Source organism: Sciurus vulgaris (assembly GCF_902686455.1).
Source record: "Sciurus vulgaris genome assembly, chromosome: 18".
In the NCBI taxonomy this organism is placed as follows: Eukaryota; Metazoa; Chordata; class Mammalia; order Rodentia; family Sciuridae; genus Sciurus; species Sciurus vulgaris.
The window spans coordinates 2786159-2806792 of record NC_136479.1 but is presented as its reverse complement, the minus strand read 5'-3'; the positions used below and the strand labels follow the sequence as shown (position 1 = coordinate 2806792).

The following is a 20634-nucleotide window of genomic DNA, read 5'->3' as shown; positions in this document are numbered from 1 at the left end:
ACTTGGGCTGCTGCCTTTAGCAACAGAGCTCTCAGAGCTGGTGGAAGTCCCCAAGAAGCCCAGACACTTGTTGAATCTGGAGGGCTGATGGAAGATCTCCAAATTGCCAATCCTTTGAGAGGTTAGAATTTGCCGTCAACCACCTGAGAGAAGATAAGGATTGGAGAGGAGTTCAACTGCATAGGCTGATCTGCAGCTCAAAATTCAGTTCACAGAACTCTGAAGAATCACCTCCAGCTAGGACTCTCAGATAAAATCTTTGTTATGGAAAACAGGTCAATGTGAAAATTCATTTCTCTTCACTTTCCTCACTCTGAAAAGAATGTATAGTTTTCTCATCACATTCATAAGGGCATTGACCTCATCAATGGATTAATCCATTGGTAACCGAATAGACTATTGAGAGGTGGTGGAGGGGGGACCTAGTTTAAGGAGTGAATCCTTGAAGATGTGCCTTTGTGGATTGCACCTATCCCTGGCTTCTTCCTTTCTCTCTCTGCATCCTACCTATCACGAACTGAGCAGTTTTCCTCCACTACACACCCTTTGTCCTATTATGTACTACCTTACCTCACACTAGAGCAATGGAGCTGGCTGGCTATGGACTGAAACCTCTGAGCCAAAAACAAATCTTTTCTCCTCAAAGTTGTTTTTCTGTTATTTGTCACAGTAATGAAAAGCCAATGCAGAGGCAAAGTTAGCCCTTGCTTGAGAGATCTCTGACACCTGTGTCCCTTTCATTTCCACTACTCTCATTGTAAGGCAGAGCTTCTAAAACAGCGCTGTTCTGGGACACAACTTAAGAACAGACCCATCGCCACTGAGAAGTCCACATTTGAGAGTCTTTGTTAAGCTGGCCGGCTGACTGTCTCACACAATGCCCACCAAAAACGGCTATTGGGAGAACAGCCCCGACCACAGGGTTGCAGGGGTTCTTATACCAAAAATTGCATTAATCATAAATGTCTGTTGCTATGATTCAAAATTACACATGAACATCACGAGGTCATCAAAAAAGGAGGAAGTGGGGAGTGGGTCACCTAGGTACAACCTAAAGAATGATCATTAATTACCACACAATTACATTTACACATACACTGGTTAAGAATGGTTACTAATAACTACACAATCACTGTTCACATGGTACACTGGTTAGGAGCAATGGAGATCAAAAGAGAGCAAGTCTTCATTACATAGGAATTGTCATATTATTAAACATGTCACACCAAGTAACTGATGATGGGCACAGAGGTGGGGCTTTCCCATGGGAGAAACTTATTTCCTACATAACATGGAGTCTCGGAGCAAAATGGTCTGTTTAGTCATTTCCCTTACAGTCTGGCCTATAATATTCTCATGGAGCCAGATCTGTCAGCCCGTCACAAGCACAACTGATATTTGGGGTCAGATAGATGTTAGGGTAGGTGGGCAACCTGTTTTGTAAGATATTTAGTTACATCCCTGACCACTGCCCACTAGATGCCAGTGGCATTCCCCCAGTTATGATAAAATCATCTCCAGACATTGGCAATGTCTGGTAATGTCCTCTGCAGGGCAAAATCGCCCCTAACAGAAACCCGGTCTAGAAGTGTAGTACTGTCCTCACCCACCAAGCTCTGCCCTTCTGAAACACCCCTTCCCTGAGGTCTAATTCATTCTTTTCATAGACAGTGAACACGAGGAATGGCTGTTCGCCAGCTCTCCCGACCAGGAAAGAAAGGACACCTGAGCCTAGGCATTACCGGTGTAGAAATAAGAAAAGTTCGTCCCCAAGAGGAGCGACGACAAAGAAAACCAGAGGATGAGGATTCGTAACACCGCTACCGCCGCTTTCTTGAAACCTCCAGAACCTTCCAACGCCTCGCCCACGCCCGAACCCCGGCACTTGATCTCACCCACCTAACGTCAGAGCTGGTTTCCGACGGTTTATCTACCGCAGTCTGGGACACCTACGCTGTCTGCGGGTCCCAGCGCAAGAAGGCCTCGGTGAATGTGTTTTATTGGCGGAAACCCAGCTGCCACCTTAACTTAACTCCTAGTCCCACCGTCACTAAAGTTACTGTGTCCCCGGACCCAGGAGCCAAGAGCAGCAGGGCAGAGGGCGGAGCCACAGCCGTGGAACACACGCTCCAGGAAAAGGCCCCCCGCCCCACCCGCAACTCACCAGTCACGCCGGAAGCTACCGCGAGGCACGCCGGGACCTGAGGACAGACGCATGCGCAAAGGCCAAGTCCGAAAGAGGACCGTAAAGGACCGCCCCCTTCCTGCTGGTTTCCGCCCTTCCCTAATCGACCTCGGTTCTCAGACCAATGAGGATCCGTCTTGTGTCGGGACCAAACGTAATGTCTGAGAACCCGGCTGGGCGTTCGGTAATCCTTGTGTGCGGTCACAGAGGCACCGATTCTGAGGCCCTTCCACTCGTGGCTTGTGTTAGCCCGCGCCGGGGCGGAGGGCCGTGAGGAACACGCAGCCTGCTCTGTGCTGGGCGTGCCTCCGCACACCGCCTGACGCCTCATCCGCCCGACGGTCCCAGGACGTCCGTGCTGTTGCTGCTTTCGTCCTCCGGACGAGGAAACCGAGAGTCCAGATGACTTTCTAACGACAGAAGGAGGAGTAGAACTCGTTTCTGGTCTACTTTTTTCCTAAGTTGTTTTTGTTTTTTAATATTACATTAGAACCACAAACCATTCTTGGTAAGTAGAGTACATGGGATCAGCAGGGACACAGGGAGAAGAAATCAGCTGTCACGAGAATAGGATGTCAGCACCATCACAGGGCCCTGCAGACCGTAAGGACGGAACAGCAGCACCCCACCCCATTTCCCCACATGCGGAACGGACTTCAAAACATGAACCAATCAGTAAATATCCCCATTGAGCGAAGTGAGAAAACCAACCGAACACCTTGGTCGTTCTCAATCAGGTCCGCAGGCCTGACAAAACCAGGACCTAAAGGACCTCTGGGGAACGCAGGTGCATTCTCACTCAGGAGACTGACCAATGTCCATGCTGAATGTAATTTCATTTTCAATAAACCCTTGATGTGTGTGTGCGCACGTGTGTGTCTGTGCTATTGGTGATTTTCCTGCTCAGGACACAAGAACTGAGGGACCCACTTCTTCCTGCCACACTCCTAGTCTTCCCATGACGATTTTCACTTAAAAATAAAGTAACTTAATTATCTCCAGAACTGCAAGTCCTACCCTAGAACCTAGAGAAAACTATGATTACTGTATCTTTCTGGATTAAATATATATAACCTGCTGTCTCTTCAATTTGATTCTGTATGTCCACCTCATATTTTTTCCTTTTCTATAAACTTTTTTATTAAAATATTTTTTATTTTTATAGACACATTTTGATTCATTGTACACAAATGGGGTACAACTTTTCATTTCTATGGCTGTACACAATGTATATTCACGCCATTCATATAATCATACATATATACAGGGTAATACTGTTTCATTCTACTGTTTTTCCATCCCCACCCCCTCCCACCCCTTTTTCCTCTACACCATCCAAAGATCCTTCATTCTCCCCCCCCTCCTGCCACCCCCATCATTATATATTGTCATGTACTTATCAGAGAAAACATTTGGCCTTTGGTTTTTTTTGGGCTTGGCCTATTTCAATTACCATGATATTTTCCAACTTCATCCATTTACCAGCAAATGCCATAATTCCATTCTTCTTTATGGCTGAGTAATATTCCATTCTGTGTATATACCACAGATTCTTTATTCACCAATTGAAGGGCATCTAGGTTGGTTCCACAATCTAACTTTTGTGAATTGAGCTGCTATGAACATTGATGTGGCTGCATCACTGTAGTATGCTTATTTTAAGTCCTTTGGGTATAAACCAAGGAGTGGGATAACTGGGTCAAATGGTGGGTCCATTCCACCAGCAGTGTATGAGTGTGCCTTTTCCCCCACATCCTCACCAACACTTATTATTGCTTGTGTTCTTGATAATAGCCATTCTAATTGGAATTAGATGAAATATTAGGGTGGCTTTAATTTTCATTTCTCTAATTACTAGGGATGATGAGCACTTTTTCATATATTTGTTGATCACCTGTATATCTTCTTCTATGAAGTGTCTGCTCATTTCCTTAGCCCATTTATTGATTGGGTTCTTTGTATTTGGGGTGTAAAGTTTTTCAAGTTCTTTATAAACTTTGGAGATGAGTGCTGTCTGAAGTGCGTGTGGAAAAGATTTTCTCCCACTCTGTGGGCTCTCTTTTCACATTATTGTTTCCTGTGCTGAGAAAAAAAACTTTTTAGTTTGAATCTATCCCATTTATTGATTCTTGCTTTTATTTCTTGCACTATGGGGAGTCTTGTTAAGGAAATCTGGTCCTAAGCCAACATGATGGAGATTCGGGTCTACTTTTTCTTGTATTTGGTGAAGTGTCTCAGGTCTAATTCCTAGATCCTTGATCCATTTTGAGTTGAGTTTTGTACAGGGTGGGAGATAGGGGTTTAGTTTCATTTTACTGCATATGGATTTCCAGTTTTGCCAGCACCATTTGTTGAAGAGACTATCTTTTCTCCATTGTAAGTTTTTGGCACCCTTGTCTAGTATGAGGTAACTGTACTTATGTGGGTTTGTCTGTGTCTTCTATCCTGTACCATTGGTCTACCTGTTATTTTGGTGCCAGTACCATGCCATTTTTGTTACTATTGCTCTATAGTAGAGTTTAAGTTCTGGTATAGTGATATCTCCTCCATCACTCTTCCTGCCCAGGATTGCTTTGGCTATTCTGGGTCTTTTGTTCTTCCAGATGAATTTCCTGATTGTTTTTTCTATTTCTATGAGAAATGTCATAGGGATTTTAATTGGAATTGCATTAAATCTGTATAGTGCCTTTGGAAGTATGGCCATTTTGACAATATTAATTCTGCCTATCCAAGAACATGGGCGATCTTTCCATCTTCTAAGGTTTTCCTTAATTTCTTTCTTCAGTGTTTTGTAATTTTCATTGTAGAGATCTTTTACCTCTTTGGTTAGATTGACTCCCACTCAAGTATTTTATTTTTTTGAGGCTATTGCAAATGGAGTTGTTTTCCTCATTTGCCTTTCAGATGTTTCATTGCTTATGTATAAAATGCTTTAGATTTATGCGTGATTTTATATCCTGATATTTTGCTGAATTCATTGATGAGGTCTAGAAGTTTTCTGGAGGAGTTTTTTTGGATCCTCTAAATAGAGAATGATGTCATCAGCAAATAGTGACAGCTTAAGTACCTCTTTTCCTATTCGTATCCCTTTAATTTCTTTAGTCTGTCTAATTGCTCTGGCTAGTATTTCAAGTATGATATTGAATAGAAGTTTCACCTCATATTCTAAAACTGCATTTAGGCCTGTACCACAATATATATTCAATCTTCAATCATTTCCATTTCAATGGACTTTCAAATTCTTTTCTACTTTTCATGTATCTATTATTTCAGACTGTAATATTCTGGACATATTTTGAAGAGGGTTGGAATATGGAGTGCAAGTGAAATAGAGTGGAGGATAATATTAAGACTTGTAAATGTGGTTTTCTTCCTTCATTTTGGCTTCTCTTCATCCATCTATCATTTATAAAGGTAATGGTAGCACAAAGAGCAGTAATCCATAAGAATATAATGAGGCAAGTGGGTGTGAAATGGACTGACAAAGCTCTGTTGAGAAAGTCTTTCATCTTTGATTAAACATAGCACTGAGGGTTACCAAGCATGTATGTTGCCTATTTCAATCCTACAATGTTCCTTCTAGCTATTACACTTTACAGATGATGGAAGGGAATGCTGGAGCCATTGCCATTTATGGCTTAAAATAACTACCTGCAGGTTGGTTTCAAGGACAGCCTATGGTCACTACACTGCCACCTGCTGGCCCTTCCAATAAGCAGAGGTCAAGAAAATACTCAAATATTTCTACTCCCAGCGTCATGACTTCTTGAGTTATCTTACTCCTTCCTATGCAGATGGTCGGTAGCAGATGACTGCATTGACTGGAAAGAGAGAAAGAGCCTTTGTGTGGGGAGAAGCACGGGCAGAACAGTGCTTCTGGTAGCCCTAGTCATGCATCTCTGAGCCACTTAGAAGCTTCTTCAGTTGCACCCTTAAGGGTTTTGCTCCTATTTCTCCTTGTGTGATCAGATCAGCAGTCATCTATGGCAATGTAGCCATAGGTGACAGGGATTAAGCCCATGGAAACCATTAAGATGATTGTGGCCACAGAGATCTGGAACTTTGTGAAGTGTATATCTCCACAGGGTACTTGATCAAGTGGGAACATTTCATAGAAGTGAATGTGTTCTGTGCTGCTCACAGAGGGTCAGCTATGAATGTCAGGCATTTGTACTAGAGAGTTGTCAAAAGCATTCAACAGAGCAGAGGTGCTGTAATGGTTAATTTGAACCATCAACTTGATTGGATTAAGAGATGCCAATGATTAAGAGGCTTCTGGGTGTGTTGATGAGGGTGTGTCTAGGGATGGTTAGAATGTGGAATAGCCAACTGAAGTGGAGACCCTCCCTTAGCATGGGCAGCACCATCCAATAGGATGGTGGCTTGGAATAAAAGTTGGAAGAGCAAGGAAGCAGCAGCAGATGGAAACTTGTCTCTTCTTGAATGGGTTCTTAATTGCTGCTTTGATCAAGGATATTGGACTCTCACTTCTTCACTCCTCCAAAGTGGACTCTGCCAGTGATTCTCCAGGAAGTTTCCAGAAGCCTTTATTCTCAGACTAGGGTAGCACTGTTGATCCCTTTTGTACTGGGGCTTCCACCTCTTGGACTGCACAGCTACTGGTTCTTCCAGTTTTCCAGCCTACAGATGGCCATTGTGGACTATCCAGCTTCTGATCATGTAAACCAATCTAATATATCCCCTTTTTATAATCATACTTCATGTTGATTCTGTTCCTCTAGAGAATTCTGACTAATACAAGTGCTAACTGCAGGCTGAGGTGTCACTTCTTGACCACTGCTTAGAGGAAGGACCAGGAGGTGACTGTGAAGTGGCCACAGCCTTTTGCTACAAATAGAAGGTTCTGAGTGCAGCTGAGGGCCAGGAAAAAATAGAGCTGGTCTTCACAGCCTGTGAAACTGACAGTCTTGTTGGAAGCACATAGATTGTAGAACATTGGGAATGGAGCTAGTGGTATAGAAAAGACCGCAGAAGGTAAGTTTCCTGATAAAGAAACTGGTGTGTAGTGGTCCCACTGAACAGTGACAAGGTACATTTCCCACAAAAATCTTGCATAGCAGAAGATCCACAGAAGGAACCATCGCCAGTTAAGGGTGGTCTGAAAATCCAATGAAGGCAAATTTCTAGGAACAGTGTTAGCTAAGGGTATGGCTGCTGATTAGGCAAGAAGAGCAGAAATCAAGAGTATTGAACACAAAACAGAGCAGAGGGAAACAAAGTCATATTCTGATCAGGATATTTCTTGTCTAAAAATAGGAAATTCAGCAAGGTGCAGTTTCACATACCATAGTCCCAGCTGCTTGGGAGGCCGAAATGAGAGGATTGTTTAAGCCGAGGAATTTGGGGCTAATCTGGACATTACAAGACTCTATCTCAAAGTAAAATATAAGAAGAAATAAAAACAGGCAATTGAAATTGGATTTTCAAACACCCTAATGAAAGAAGTGGTTTCCTGCTATCACATTCTGCATCAACAGCATTTCTCCTACATCTGTCTTTCAAACATTTTTGACTGGGGGCCACAGTAAAGAATACATTTATATAGCAACTCAAGACACTCGGCAACACAAGTTTTATAAAACAATCCTACATTTTCAATGCAATGTACTTGGATAGTTTCTATTCTATTCTTTTTCCTTTCTGTTTAAATGGTAGTTCTGACCTCCCCAAATTGATTGCACAACATGCTGTGGCCCAAATGTGCTTTAATAATCTATTGCCTAGAATTTTAAGTTGTTTTGATTAAATAAAATTATCTTCAATTTTAGGCTAAATAGAATTAGTCTTTCTTCCCCAAAGGCACTATTAAGTCTTACTAGGTCTCTGAGGACAGGAGTCATGTCCTACTCATCTTTATATCCTTGGCATCTTTTAGCATCTAACACAATAAATATTAAATATTATCAAATTAATTAATGGAAGTCAACACTTGATTAGATCCAGTGTATCTTCTTTAGATCTCATTTTGTGATAAATCACGGTGCATTGTTCTTGGATATAGCATTTTGCTTTCTCAGGTCAATAAATCATGTTGCCTTTGAGGTGGGAATATGACTGTTTTCAGTTCTTCCTGTGCCATTTTATCTTTCATGACATCCTTTCTATAGGTACCATTACCTTTCTCTCTTCCAAACCTGATCTTTAGCAATAGTATTATTAATCAAGTGGCTGGTAATTATACTTGGACTCTTCTAGAGATGTTTGAATTTCAAACCCAAGTTCTTTCTACAGTGTTGGGAAGGAGGACAACTAGGGAGTAAGGAACTTACAGTTCCCCTAAATATGAGTGGCAGTGTACTCTGCCTGTGCATAAAGCTTATCTTAGGTAATTTCTTACTCCTAGCCTGGCAAGGGACTTTAATAAATTTCTTGCAGATATTCTAAAGTGTTAGTGTACAAAGCCCTGTGACTTGTCTCTCAAAGATTCTGACAGTCAGAAGATGGTTCTGATTTCTAATGTCAATTATGGGTCAAGGGGCAGCCAGCTTCCTAACCCTTCCTGCCAAACAATGGGATATCCAGTAACTTTTGCAGAGAGGAAAAATGGAAGGGCCATCTCAAAATTCCACCTAGGTATCAAGAGAAGTAAGCTCATCTTTTTGTTGTTACCCAGGCCCCGTCACAGTGAACATTTTCTAGCCACATCAAGTATACCCAGAAAACAAGGACCCTGAAAAGTTGGGTTTCAAGTCCTCACGATTCTGTTTCCTTTCCCCCACCTCCTTTTACTTGAATTCTGACCCGTGCAACCTTCTTCTCAGTAGGTCCTGTACTACTTGTTTATTGTTGCATAAGAAATTACCCCCAGAACACTGTGGCTTGAAATAGCAAATCTGTGTTGTTTCATAGTTCAAGAATTTGGGAGTTGGGCTGGGGTTGTGGCTCAGTGGTAGAGCACTCACTTAGCACGTGTGAGACACTGGGTTTGATTCTCAGCATTACATAAAAAATAAATAAGGACATCAAGTCCATCTACAGCTTACTTGCGTAGTTCAAGGTCTCTCATGAGGTGTCAGTGAGGAAGTCAGCTGGGCTGCACATGGTCTGAGGCGGGAAGATCTGCTTCCGTTAAGGCTCACCCACACAACCGTTAGCAGGAGTCCTCCATTCCCTGTCATGGAACTTCTCCCCAGGGCTGCCAGAGTATCTCATGAGCTGACAGCCTCTCAGAGGGAGTGAGCCAATGAACGCGGCAAGTAAGGGAATGACCACGATGCTTCTTAGAACTAGGTCTCTGAACCACGTTCTAGCACTTTTTTTTTCTTTTTTAGAGGTGAGTTACAAAGTTTAGCTCACACTCAAGGACAGAGGAATTGGGCGCTGCCTAAGGAAGAAAGCATAGCATCAAAGAACTCACAGAACCATTTTAAAATGACCACAACTTAGTACCTTATTCTTATTACTGTTGCTTAGATTGTCTTGTCATCAAGGAAATCCACAATCTTACTGTCCCCCAAATGTCTGGAGTGGCGCCCACTGATTAATAAACACATCTGGCCCTCCACCCTCACACTGTCTTAATAATATTTCAGTTTTTGTGTGTGTGTGTGTGTGTGTGTGTGTGTGGTACAGGGGCTTGCGATCTACCCCTGAGCCACATCCTCAGCCCTTTGCATTTGTTATTTTCAGCCAGGGTCTCACTAAATTGCTGAGGCTGGCCTCAAACTTGTGATCCTCCTGGCTCTGCCTCCTGAGTCACTGGGACTATGGATACCACATGGTCCAGCTAGATGACTTTCCTGATCATCCTAATGTCATCACTTACCCACTCGTTTAAATTCATGTTGAATAGACACTTATCATCCACATCATTCTATTTACTCAAACCTAACCTGTTTTTTCCATGCTTATTTTTCATATCCTAAAATATCTACTCCAAGAAAATGTCTGAAGAAAAGTGGTGTTTTCTTCTTCATATTTTCCCACTATACCAGTTTTCTTCTCTACCTCACACATGAGGTTTATTATAAATATCGTTATTAAGTTTATTATAGAATGTATACATTTTGCTTGTGAAAGGATTACAAAAATTTCCCTGGCTTTCTTTTCCCTGAGCCATTATGGCATGTGCACTTGACTCTGTTCCTTGCTATGTCTTCTCACAAGACAATTTCAGATCAAACAATTCCCAGTCAAGAAACAAAAGAAAAACCACCCGCTTCTCTAATGAACCCAGAAGAAAACTAGTAATAAAATCAGGAACAACTCCAAGAGGAGACATTGGAGAAGAACCAGGTTGTGTCTACAAGGAATTGTGCATGCAATGGTATACGTCTTTATGCTGTATTGAGGTCACTATCATCTTACTGTATTAAGCTGAAAATGACACCATTGTCTGGAAGTCTGAACATTCTTTATTGGAAATCTGATTTTTCTTTTGTTTCTGTGCTCTCATAGATTGGTTCTGTAATGATCATGTGAAAACTTTAAAAACTTCCCCCTATATGGAGTACTCCACATTAAATTATGTCCTTGGAGTTACCCCAGTGCATTGCAAGGTTGGAGATGCAAATAGGGAGAAAGTAAAAGGTGGTGCAAATGAGAAGAGCAACCTGGAGAACAGTGTGCAGAGTCAGGATGAAGCTCCATCTGGTGCCCTGCATGGGCAGTGTCGGCTGGGGATTGCTTATTTCTCGTCAGCTCCTTTATTCTAACCTCTCCTAAAAACAACCATGGAATTCAAGAAATGGGCTGTCTCATTCCACCGTTTTCTTCTACATATTCTAAAGTTCCCCCATTATTCTCTCATTCCCCACCCCCACCCCCATTATATATCATTCTCCACTTATCAGGGAAAACATTCGGCCTTTGGTTTTTTGGGCTTGGCTTATTTCACTTAGCATGATATTCTCCAATTCCATCCATTTATTTGCAAATGCCATAGTATTAGTCTTCTTTATGGCTGATATGTACATGTATGATTACACAAATGGTATGAATCTACATTGTGTACAACCATAGAAACGAAATTATGTACCCCATTTGTGTACAATGAATCAAAATGCAGTCTGTAAAAAATTAAAAGCTAAAGAAAAACAAAAAGAAAAAAAAAAAGAAATGGGCTGACTCTTTTCATTGAATGGTTTACAATTTGCTCAATTGATCCAGGTATTCATGCATCCATTGATACCATACAGGGCATGGTATGGGGCATAAATGGACTCTGTGATGGGCTTTATGAAATGGATTATTAAATTTGCCTAAGTCTTTTGATTAGACAACTATATTTAAACTTATTTTTAACATTTTTTCAATACCTTTATTTTATTTATTTATGTGGTGCTGAGGATCAAACCCAGGGCTTCACACATGCTAGGCAAGCACTCCACCACTGAGCTACAACCCCAGCCCCAAATATTTAAACTTCTGTTTTACTAAGGTTGATGTACCTTGTATAGGTCTTGGAGATTGTTTTTTTTTTTTTTTTTTTTTTCATTTTCTGAATTTCCAACTGAATAAGAGATTAGACATACTTTTTCTTCTAGAAACCTAGAAATAGAAATAGGATTTTAATATCCTCAATAATGAAGAGCATGCCTCATATTTAATTGCTTTTTTTGGTCCTTTTTTGGCACTAGAAATGGAGCTCAAGGGTGCTCAATTGCTGATCTTCATTATAGCCCTTTTTATTTTCTATTTTTATATAAAGATAATTTTAATTCTTATCTTTAGAAACTATAAAGACTATACATGATTCTGAAATGAGACTGTACCAACCAATGGCAAAAGAAGAATCATTCATTCTATGTCTTTTCTTTTGTCTGGTCACTTAGAAATATAATGCTATCAGCTATGATTGCTGTTGCTTTCACCTTACATTATTTTATCCATGTATTCACCATAATCTACTTTCCCTTCCACATATACTGATATGCTACATCTCTAAGGCCTGACCACAACACTGATATTCTATGCCATTCTGTTTTTTGACTGATATCACCAATTTGGTATTTTTCACTCTCACCACATCTCATTCCTTGTGTGAGAAAATATTGTTGCTGGATTTTTCCCTTCTGCCTGTCTCAGGACTGGATCCTGACCCACCAGCTGAAATAACTGCATGTGATTCAGAGCTGTAATACAGGTCATCAAAACATGGCTTCTATTTGATTTTCTTACAATTTAAACTTTTAGCTTCTCTGACATGCTAGCCCAGGAAACTGCTTATTTTTCATTTTGAGCTAGGGTCTCACTAAGTCACCTAGACTAGCCTGGAATTTGCAAGCCTCCTGCCTTTGTCTCCTGAGTATCTGGGAGGACAGGTGTGCACCATGGTACCTGGCTCCCTTCTGTTTTTGACTTTGCTTCATGCACACCATTGAGGATGGAACATAAATGTGCATGTCTTGATGTGTTCTCTGCAAATCCCATAATGTGCTCACTTTCCAATTTCAGCCAGCTAGTGTTTTCCCCACCTTTTCATTTTTGGTGTCTCACCACTTCTCTAAATCCAAGCTAGTTTTAAAATGTCCCATACTTCCCATAGGGAAGCTCTTCAGAACTCCAAAATGTTTCAGTAATGCTTTTTCCCCCTTCTATATTTTCTCTAATTATTTCACAATTAATTAATCAATTTTTTGCAGTATTGGGGGTGATTTACCACTAAGCTACATCCTCAGCCCTTTTTACTTTTTATTTTTAGACAGGGTCTCACTAAGCTGCCCAGGCTGACATCAAACTTATGATCTTCCTGCCTCACACTTCCAAGTAGCTGAAAGTGCAGGTGACGAGTTCTTAATTTAAATGAACTGACCTGAGATTGTGACTGTTAAGTCTTCTTGCTACTTAACTATTCTCACAAATTAATCAGCTGGCACTCTGGTTTTTATAGAATAGCTTTACCAGCTTGGTCCTTGTGAGCCTTCTTCTTGGGAATGTGATATAATTTAAATGTGATGATCAGTAAAAATTTTAAATGTGTAAGACTCTAGACCGGTGAATTCACCAAAATAATGCTTCTAGTTGACTAATCCTAGAGACATTCTTCACTATTGCTATGTAAGGCACTAAAAAAGCAGGATTTGATCTGTAACTGGAAAAGCAAATTTAGGACAGGATAATATGATTAGATAGCTTTGGAATTTTGGAAACGTAGAAATGAAAAAATTTATCATTCTTTGTTCAATGTTCCAATTGGAAAGCACGAAAATGATCTACTTGGCGAACAGTTCTTAAGATGAAAATGGGAATTGGTGAAGTTTACTAATTCAACTAACTAAGGATTTATTGAACATCTACTAGGCTACTAGGTATGAGGCATGTATTTAGGAGCTATGGACACACAAAGCCGAAGATCCTTTTGAAATTAGTTCTAAAACTTATCAATTTCCTTTTCTCTGGTAATATAGTAACTGGTACTAATATGACTAAGTAACTTTGTCATATTAGCCTGGCTTCTCTCTGTAGGGAGATATTATATGAAGAGTAGTAGCATGTGGCCATTCCTTTGCAAGTTCTAGTAAGGGGGCAGAATCACACTGGCATCTTATTCCAGTACATGAGTTCCTTCAGTCATTGTGTGCTGGACCAGTTGCTGAGTTCCACAAGGTGAAAAGATGAAAAGCTAGATCTTGAGGCAGAGGACATGCCCTATTGATGCATCTTTTGGGGGCTTCCAAACTTGTTTAAGGAATCTTGGAGCATTTTATAATTCACTGACCAGACTACCATATCCAAATACTGGGCAAACCTGATGACTGGGACTTTCAGGTAGTATGATTTTGATAAAATCAGATCAAGGCATATGCTTTGGCTAGAACAGGAAGGTAATTACCTTGCCTACCTTTTCTCATTAAATGCTAGTCTAGACTGAAGGGAAATTTGGATATAGACATATGGAAAAAATAATCAAGATGATAGCTATGTGGATGGGAAGCATGGATCAATAGACAGTGTTGAGAAGAGACAGAGAGGTGAATGAATATGATGGATAGATAAGATACAGAGGTGATTTGTTTGGGTTTTCATATGAAGTTAATAATAGATATTTGATTTCATGGGATTATGGAAACATTATATGAGAAGATGCAAGTAAAATTGCTTTCTTTAGATCATACACAATTTTGCAGAAATACAAGGCATAATAAGTAACATGTGGACAACAGGGACAAGGACAGTGAGATAGAACTGTATTAGGTCAGTCCCTCTAAGCCTTTGACAACACATATCTGCCCTGTTATCTGTAGCCCACAGTAGGATTTCTGGTAAATATAGAATGTAGCAAATAACGCTAACCGCGTACCAACAGTTCAGCGCTGTCGGGAACATGCCTTGTTTGACTGGGGTTAGTACTCCTCAGGTTTGTCTGTCCAGAGAAATAATGAGAAAAAGTGTGCTGAGATGCAAAGGCGATAAATAACAACGGAGTCTCCTCTTCTCTCAGCCAACTTCTCTTCCTTTCCCCAGCAGTCTTCTCAGGGATGCCTTCACTTCCTTATTCCTTAGAGTGTATATGAGAGGATTCACCATGGGTGTGACCACAGAGTAGAAGAGGGAGATGAATTTGCCCTGGTCCTGGTTGCTGCTCTTAGCCGGAAGCAGATATCCATAGATGGCTGAGCCATAGAAGAGGAACACTACTACCAAATGGGAGAGGCATGTGTTGAAGGCCTTTTGCCGTCCCTCCACAGAGGGGATTTTCAGCACTGCCTGAGCAATGAAGCAGTAGGAGATCAGGATGATGCTCAGTGGGACTGCAGTGAAGAAGGTGCAGACACCATTGAGCACGGCCTCATTGAGACTTGTGTCTCCACAGGCCAACTTGATCATGGCGGGCACCTCACACAGGAAGTTGTCTACCCTCCGGTGTCCACAGAATGGGAGCTGCAGAGTGAATGTGGACTGGATTACAGAGTTGCCCAAGCCCCCCAACCAGCTAACAGCAGCCAGCAGCCAGCAGAGCCGAGGATTCATAATGGTTGTGTAGTACAGGGGCCAGCAAACTGCCACATAGCGGTCAAAGGCCATCACCACAAGTAGGATGCACTCAGTAGCCCCCAACCAAAGGAAAACATAGAGCTGGGTCACACAGCCACCATAGCTGATGGTCTTATCTGGGCCCCATAAGTTAATCAGCATTTGGGGGACTGAGCTGGTTGTAAAGGCAAGGTCCAGGGAGGAGAGGTTGCTGAGGAAAAAGTACATGGGTGTGTGTAGCCGGGCATCAAGGCGGGAAAGCAGGATGATGGTTGAGTTCCCCACAAGGGTCAGCAGGTAAGAGAAGAGGATCACTAGGAAAAAGATCTTCTCCAGCTGGGGATGATCAGAGAGACCCATCAGAATGAAGCCCTCTGAGGAGCTGTTGCTGCCTCTTTCCATCACTGGCTGGCTCCAGTCACTGGAGGACTCTGTTCAGGGAAAACTGCTGGGAGAAAAGCAAGGGAAGAAGAAGCTACTGGTGAGTCTGCTCAGGAAAGTTCCAGTGGTTATCTGGGCTCTACAGTTACATGCCAACCCAACGTCTATGATTGCAGGCTTTAATTAAAATCCTCAATAACTGTCAGTCACATCTGAAAGTCAAAATGAGCTGGCACAGACATGAGGACAGAACAAGGTTAGGGCTCTTCAGTTCAGAACGGTGGGCAGGACACATCAGAGGAAACTGTTACATGTGGAGATCCTCAGAATAAAAATTTCCCCAGCCAAGTTTTGATAGGCTCTGGGAAGGGGAAGCAGATGCCCTGAATTTGGAAAAGATCCCCAGAAGTTTCTGATGGATTTCCTTTCCTCTCTTGGATATCCCTCTCATCTCAGGTGAAAAATCCTGATCAAGGCTGGCAAGGTGGCACCAGGAGAGTGAGTCTCCCTGGATTCCTCCAGCGCCTGTGGAGACTCCGGGGGGGTGGGGGTCGGCCCTTCATCACCTCCCTTTCCCCTCTCCCCGGGCCCCGGAGGCCTCCTGCTTCCCTTCCTCCCTCCACCTGGGGCGGGGGGCCAGGTTCGCCGGACACCATGTCGGACTCCGAGGAGGAGAGCCAGGACCCGCAACCGAAAATCGTCGTGCTGGGGGCGGCACCTCCGGGAAGACCTCCTTAGCTACGTGTTTTGCTCAAGAAACTTTTGGGAAACAGTACAAGCAAACAATAGGACTGGGTTTCTTTTTGAGAAGGATAACATTGCCAGGAAACTTGAATGTCACTCTTGAAGTTCGGGGTATGGGAGGGCAGGGTGTTGGATAAATGTATCCATGAGCACAAGGAATCCATATGACATCACAAGTCATCAAAGCTTCGAGAAGTTAGAAGATGGTATACTGTGGTGAGGAAAGTGAGGGAAGAGTCAGAAACTCAGCCTCTGGTTGCTTTGGTGGGCAACAGAATCGAATTGGATGCGAACAGTAAAACCTGAGAACCGTTTGCGATTTCCCAGGAAAATGGTTTTAGGAGCCACTTGGTCTCAGCCAAGACAGGAGCCTCTGTCTTCCTATGCTTCCAGAAAGTTGCTGCTGAAATCCTTGGGATCAAATGAAACAAAGCAGAAACGGAACGGTCACAGAGGGTGGTGAAGGCAGACAGTGTAGACTACGACCAGGATCCCAGGCCGAGATCCAGGTCCACCCGCCCCGGAGCTCCGTGCGCGGTGCTGCGTGTTCTCTCCTGTGCCGCCCGCTGGGTGGGCCGGGCCGTCTCGGAGCTGGCCTGCCAGTGACCAGGCTCCTCCGCGCTCCTTCATCTTTAAGTGCGGCCTCTCGGCCGCGGGCAGCGCCTTGGACCCGAAGGAACTCAGCTAGGAGACCACCCACTTTGAAGTCAAAACGGAAAGCCCACTCTCTGGCATTGGGCTGCTTCGTTGAAAGGAGTGATGTTGGTTCTTTGTACCCTCACTTGTTTTTTTCCCAGTGTACATTTTTTAACCAAAAGTGAAAACTATCCACGTCTCGATCATCAGCCAGGATTTTGCCACAACACAGTTCCATTCTCTTATCCGAACTCACACGTGTCATAGTGTACTTCGGAGTGCAAATACTGAAACAAGTCACACATTCTGCCTGCAGTTCCTTAAGAAGGCATTCTTTTGCTGTCTGTTGAAGTGAAAATATGTAAAGCTGTACCTAACTGAAAATGCTTGAAATAAGGCTGTACTAGAAATATTTTTTCATTTTTTAAAAAGGGGCCTAAGGTGTTTATACTATAGTTTGTAACTCACAAAGCAGTGCGTATTTGATATTGTATTTTTATTATCGTATCATGGTCATTATGTATTGTATTATGCTCAGCTTAGATAGCTTTATGAATTTTAATAAGTGTTCATCTGATGCTCCACATGGAATTTTCCCTACAAAGTGTACGAGTACTCCAGAATGAGTTATAACATCCTGTTAGATCACTGTGGGTCAGACTGTACCTGATGTTCAGATGTTTTCTCTCACAAATAAATTTATTTAAATTAAATTTTTAAAAACTTAAGGGCTGGGGATATAGCTCAGTTGGTTGAGTGCTTGCCTTGTATGCACAAGGCCCTGGGTTCAATCCCCAGCACCACAAAAAACAACAACAACAACAACAAAACAAAACAAAACAAAACAAAACTTAAAAAAAAATCCTGATCTAGAAAGATGAATTTGGAGGAAAAACAGGATGAATCTATAAAATCATGAAAAGACTGGCAACATTCACCAAATACGAAAGACACAAATGTACAAGTTAAAGGAGGCAAATGTAGAACAAACTTCACATAAGTTTAAGTGCAACAGGTTGAAGATATAAACAGGGATAACCCACAAAAGAGTTAAATTACCCAATACATATCCATAATTAATAAGGGAAACCAGAATGTGTCAGAGGAAATTCCTGACCTTTTGCCATGCATGACGGCTGTGCCCACCTGTAAACCATGAAGTACTTCTTAATGTCTCACAAACACGCTCTTGTTAACAATGGACCAATTACCATCTCTTTCCTTGGACAGGATATAGGCTTTCCTGAAGATCATAAACCAAGGTCCTTCCTCTTCTTTTGACTAACAAATTAATCTGAAAAGAAAACAAATAGTTTTGGGATCCTTTGGATACTGACAACTGGGAGGGAATGCTGTTTATTTTTCTGCACTATAGTCCAAAGACAAGAGATGCTACTTAAAGCCCATGTGCAGTTGCAATTAGCTACTTCTGTTATACCAGGCAGGGACCACTTGGCCATACCTTTTTGCTAAAGACCCCAAGAATTGTCCTTTTTATCAACATACAGCAAAAAATATTAGAGATACTGATGCTAGAATCAACTGGCATTGAGGAAGGAAATTCCTTTTTTTTTTTTGGTATTGGGGATTGAACCCAGGGGACCCGGGGGCACTTAACTACTGAACCACATCTCCAGCCCTTTTTTCTATTTTATTTAGAGACAGGGTTTCACTGAGTTGCTAAGTGCCTTGCTAACTTACTGAGGCTGGCTTTAAACTCTTGATCCTCCTGCCTCAGCTTCTTGAGCCGCTGGGATTACAGGCGTGCGCCACTGTTCCTGGCAGGAAATTCCCTTTCAGTGTCTGTTTTTAGGTCAGGAGTGGAGTGCTCCCCAGAGTCAGGGATAATGAGGATGACAGAGGGTGTTCCAACCCTCCCTATTACCCCTCTTTAATACCTCAGGAAGAAGGAATTGCTTATTCTTTTCATCTAGGACCAAGAGAGCCAGGGACTAACTTACCAACCTTATAATCAACTTGTCTCTCTGTTCTGAAGTTTCTGCTGATGCCTGTCTTACTAATCGCTGCTGGTGGAAGTGCTCAGCCCCTCGATCCCTGTAGAGGAAAGCAGGCACTGCTGCCCATCCTCCCAAGTTGTTCAGTCTGCAGGCTTGTGCTCCGCGGCTCTTCAGCAGTGCCAGTTCCTTTCAGTCCCTGCTCTGGGTCTCGCAGTTTGTAGCTCAGGAATAAACACACCAAAACGGAAAAGGAAAGGCTGTTACTAGGGTGGAGAAGCTGCTCCACAAGTTCTAGAGGAAGCGCCAAACCAGTTGGGTCCCTGGCGTGAGCTTGAGCAAACACGACTGTGACTTCAATCTTATATTCACCAACCCTACTGACTGCTCGGGGTCTTTTCTTTCCCTTGAAATTTCCTGGTTCTCTCTAGTAATCTGGGAGTGTCCAATTAACCTGGAAGCATTGGCATTTTGGGAAGAGTCCAACCAGGCGACACTGAACCCTCCATCCTTCAAGCACCGGCAATTGATAGTGCAGTTGGGCACGGAAGCCCAGGGTGGAGGATCTTTAGGAATCACTCTCGTGACACACAGGTGGCTCTGACCTCTACCTGTCCGCATATCTAGCTTGGAAGTTTGGGATGTTGAGAGAAGCAACCAAGATCTGCTTCTTCAAGAGAACCCTGGATTTTGTAATTTCCTGCTTTGATCAGTTGCCCACCCATTTCTCCCCTAAATGTTGCACTCTCAATTTCCCACTTGTGGATTAGCCACAGCAAATCAACCATGTGGGCCTGACTCTGTTGTTCCAGAGGTTGCTCCAGGGCAGTCAGCACCCCTGTATGTGTGTGCATGTCCTCAGAATTCAAACCTTCTTTTAATGTTAGCCTGACAAAAAAGACAAACAGAATCACTGAAAATCAAAATCCAACCAACCAACCAACCTAATCCTGAATTCCTGGTACTAGTGGGGAAATTTGCAGGTACATTTTGTTTGTAAATATTTAATTTTCTGTGGGATGGTTGATGGTGGTATCTCCTGTAGCTTAGTTTGTGCCTGTCTTGAATATAAAGTCTGAGTTAATATTTTCTCCAATTGGTGAGAACTGGAGATATGACTTTCAAAATACATTACTATTGTGGCAGCAAGGCAGGCATGAGTGACAAAATAAAACACAGACTTTGTCTAGAAGGATAAAATCTGAGTTAGGAACAATCAAAACCACTTCAACCAGAAAGACTTAAGGTACTAGGCAAAGAGAACAAGAATTCTCTGAATGAGAATGAGAGATGGGGGCATTTGAATCCTAAAAGAGGTCAACAATTGAAGCCCAACAAGTGAAATCATAGTAAACATGTGGAAATGACTCTTCCCAAGAAGCAATGTGGTTTAAAAACATTAAAATATAAGAAACAATTATTTGGGGAAATTAAGGGAATCAATGCTGTGGGGACTCTAAGTTTTATTTGCATCAGGAAAGACAGCCATGCTCCATTAAAACATGTCTTCTGATTCTCAGAAAAAGAACCCTGGCTGAAGGGACCATGGGCCAGTCCAGGTGGCAGCACTAAGGAGTACGAGATCTTACAAAGTAGAAAGGACTAAATGCACCATGGCATATCAAATAAATACAAGCATGCAGTACCACAAACTCAGAATGCAAAGGTCTGGATAAACTCTGGTTTTCCAGGAATAGGTTTCAGGGTACATCTGTCTGTAAGCTGTAGACAATTTGCTGTGGGTGTTGCAAAGAGAAAAACAGAGCGTCCAGTACGTTTCTGCTGTGTAGTTCTTTA

At 42.3% G+C, this 20634-nt stretch overlaps 1 protein-coding gene and 1 pseudogene across 2 annotated transcripts; one reads left to right on the top strand and one right to left on the bottom strand.

Moving 5' to 3' along the window:
• Window positions 1-13952: 13952 nt before the first annotated feature.
• Window positions 13953-15535, bottom strand: OR2C1 (olfactory receptor family 2 subfamily C member 1). The gene has a single exon (XM_079120798.1). It carries the CDS (start codon window positions 15521-15523, stop codon window positions 14585-14587), a length of 939 nt encoding a protein of 312 aa, XP_078976924.1. The 5' UTR covers window positions 15524-15535; the 3' UTR covers window positions 13953-14584.
• Window positions 15536-16156: 621 nt separating this feature from the next.
• On the top strand, window positions 16157-16934 carry LOC306649524 (ras-related protein Rab-28-like; annotated as a pseudogene). Its single transcript has 2 exons — window positions 16157-16776; window positions 16884-16934. The product of its transcript is annotated as a ras-related protein Rab-28-like (transcript).
• The last annotated feature ends 3700 nt before the right edge of the window (window positions 16935-20634 follow it).

Coding starts and splice junctions, on each gene's coding strand:
- OR2C1 (XM_079120798.1), bottom strand. CDS start 15,523: ATGGAAAGAGGCAGCAACAGCTCCTCAGAGGGCTTCATTCTGATGGGT.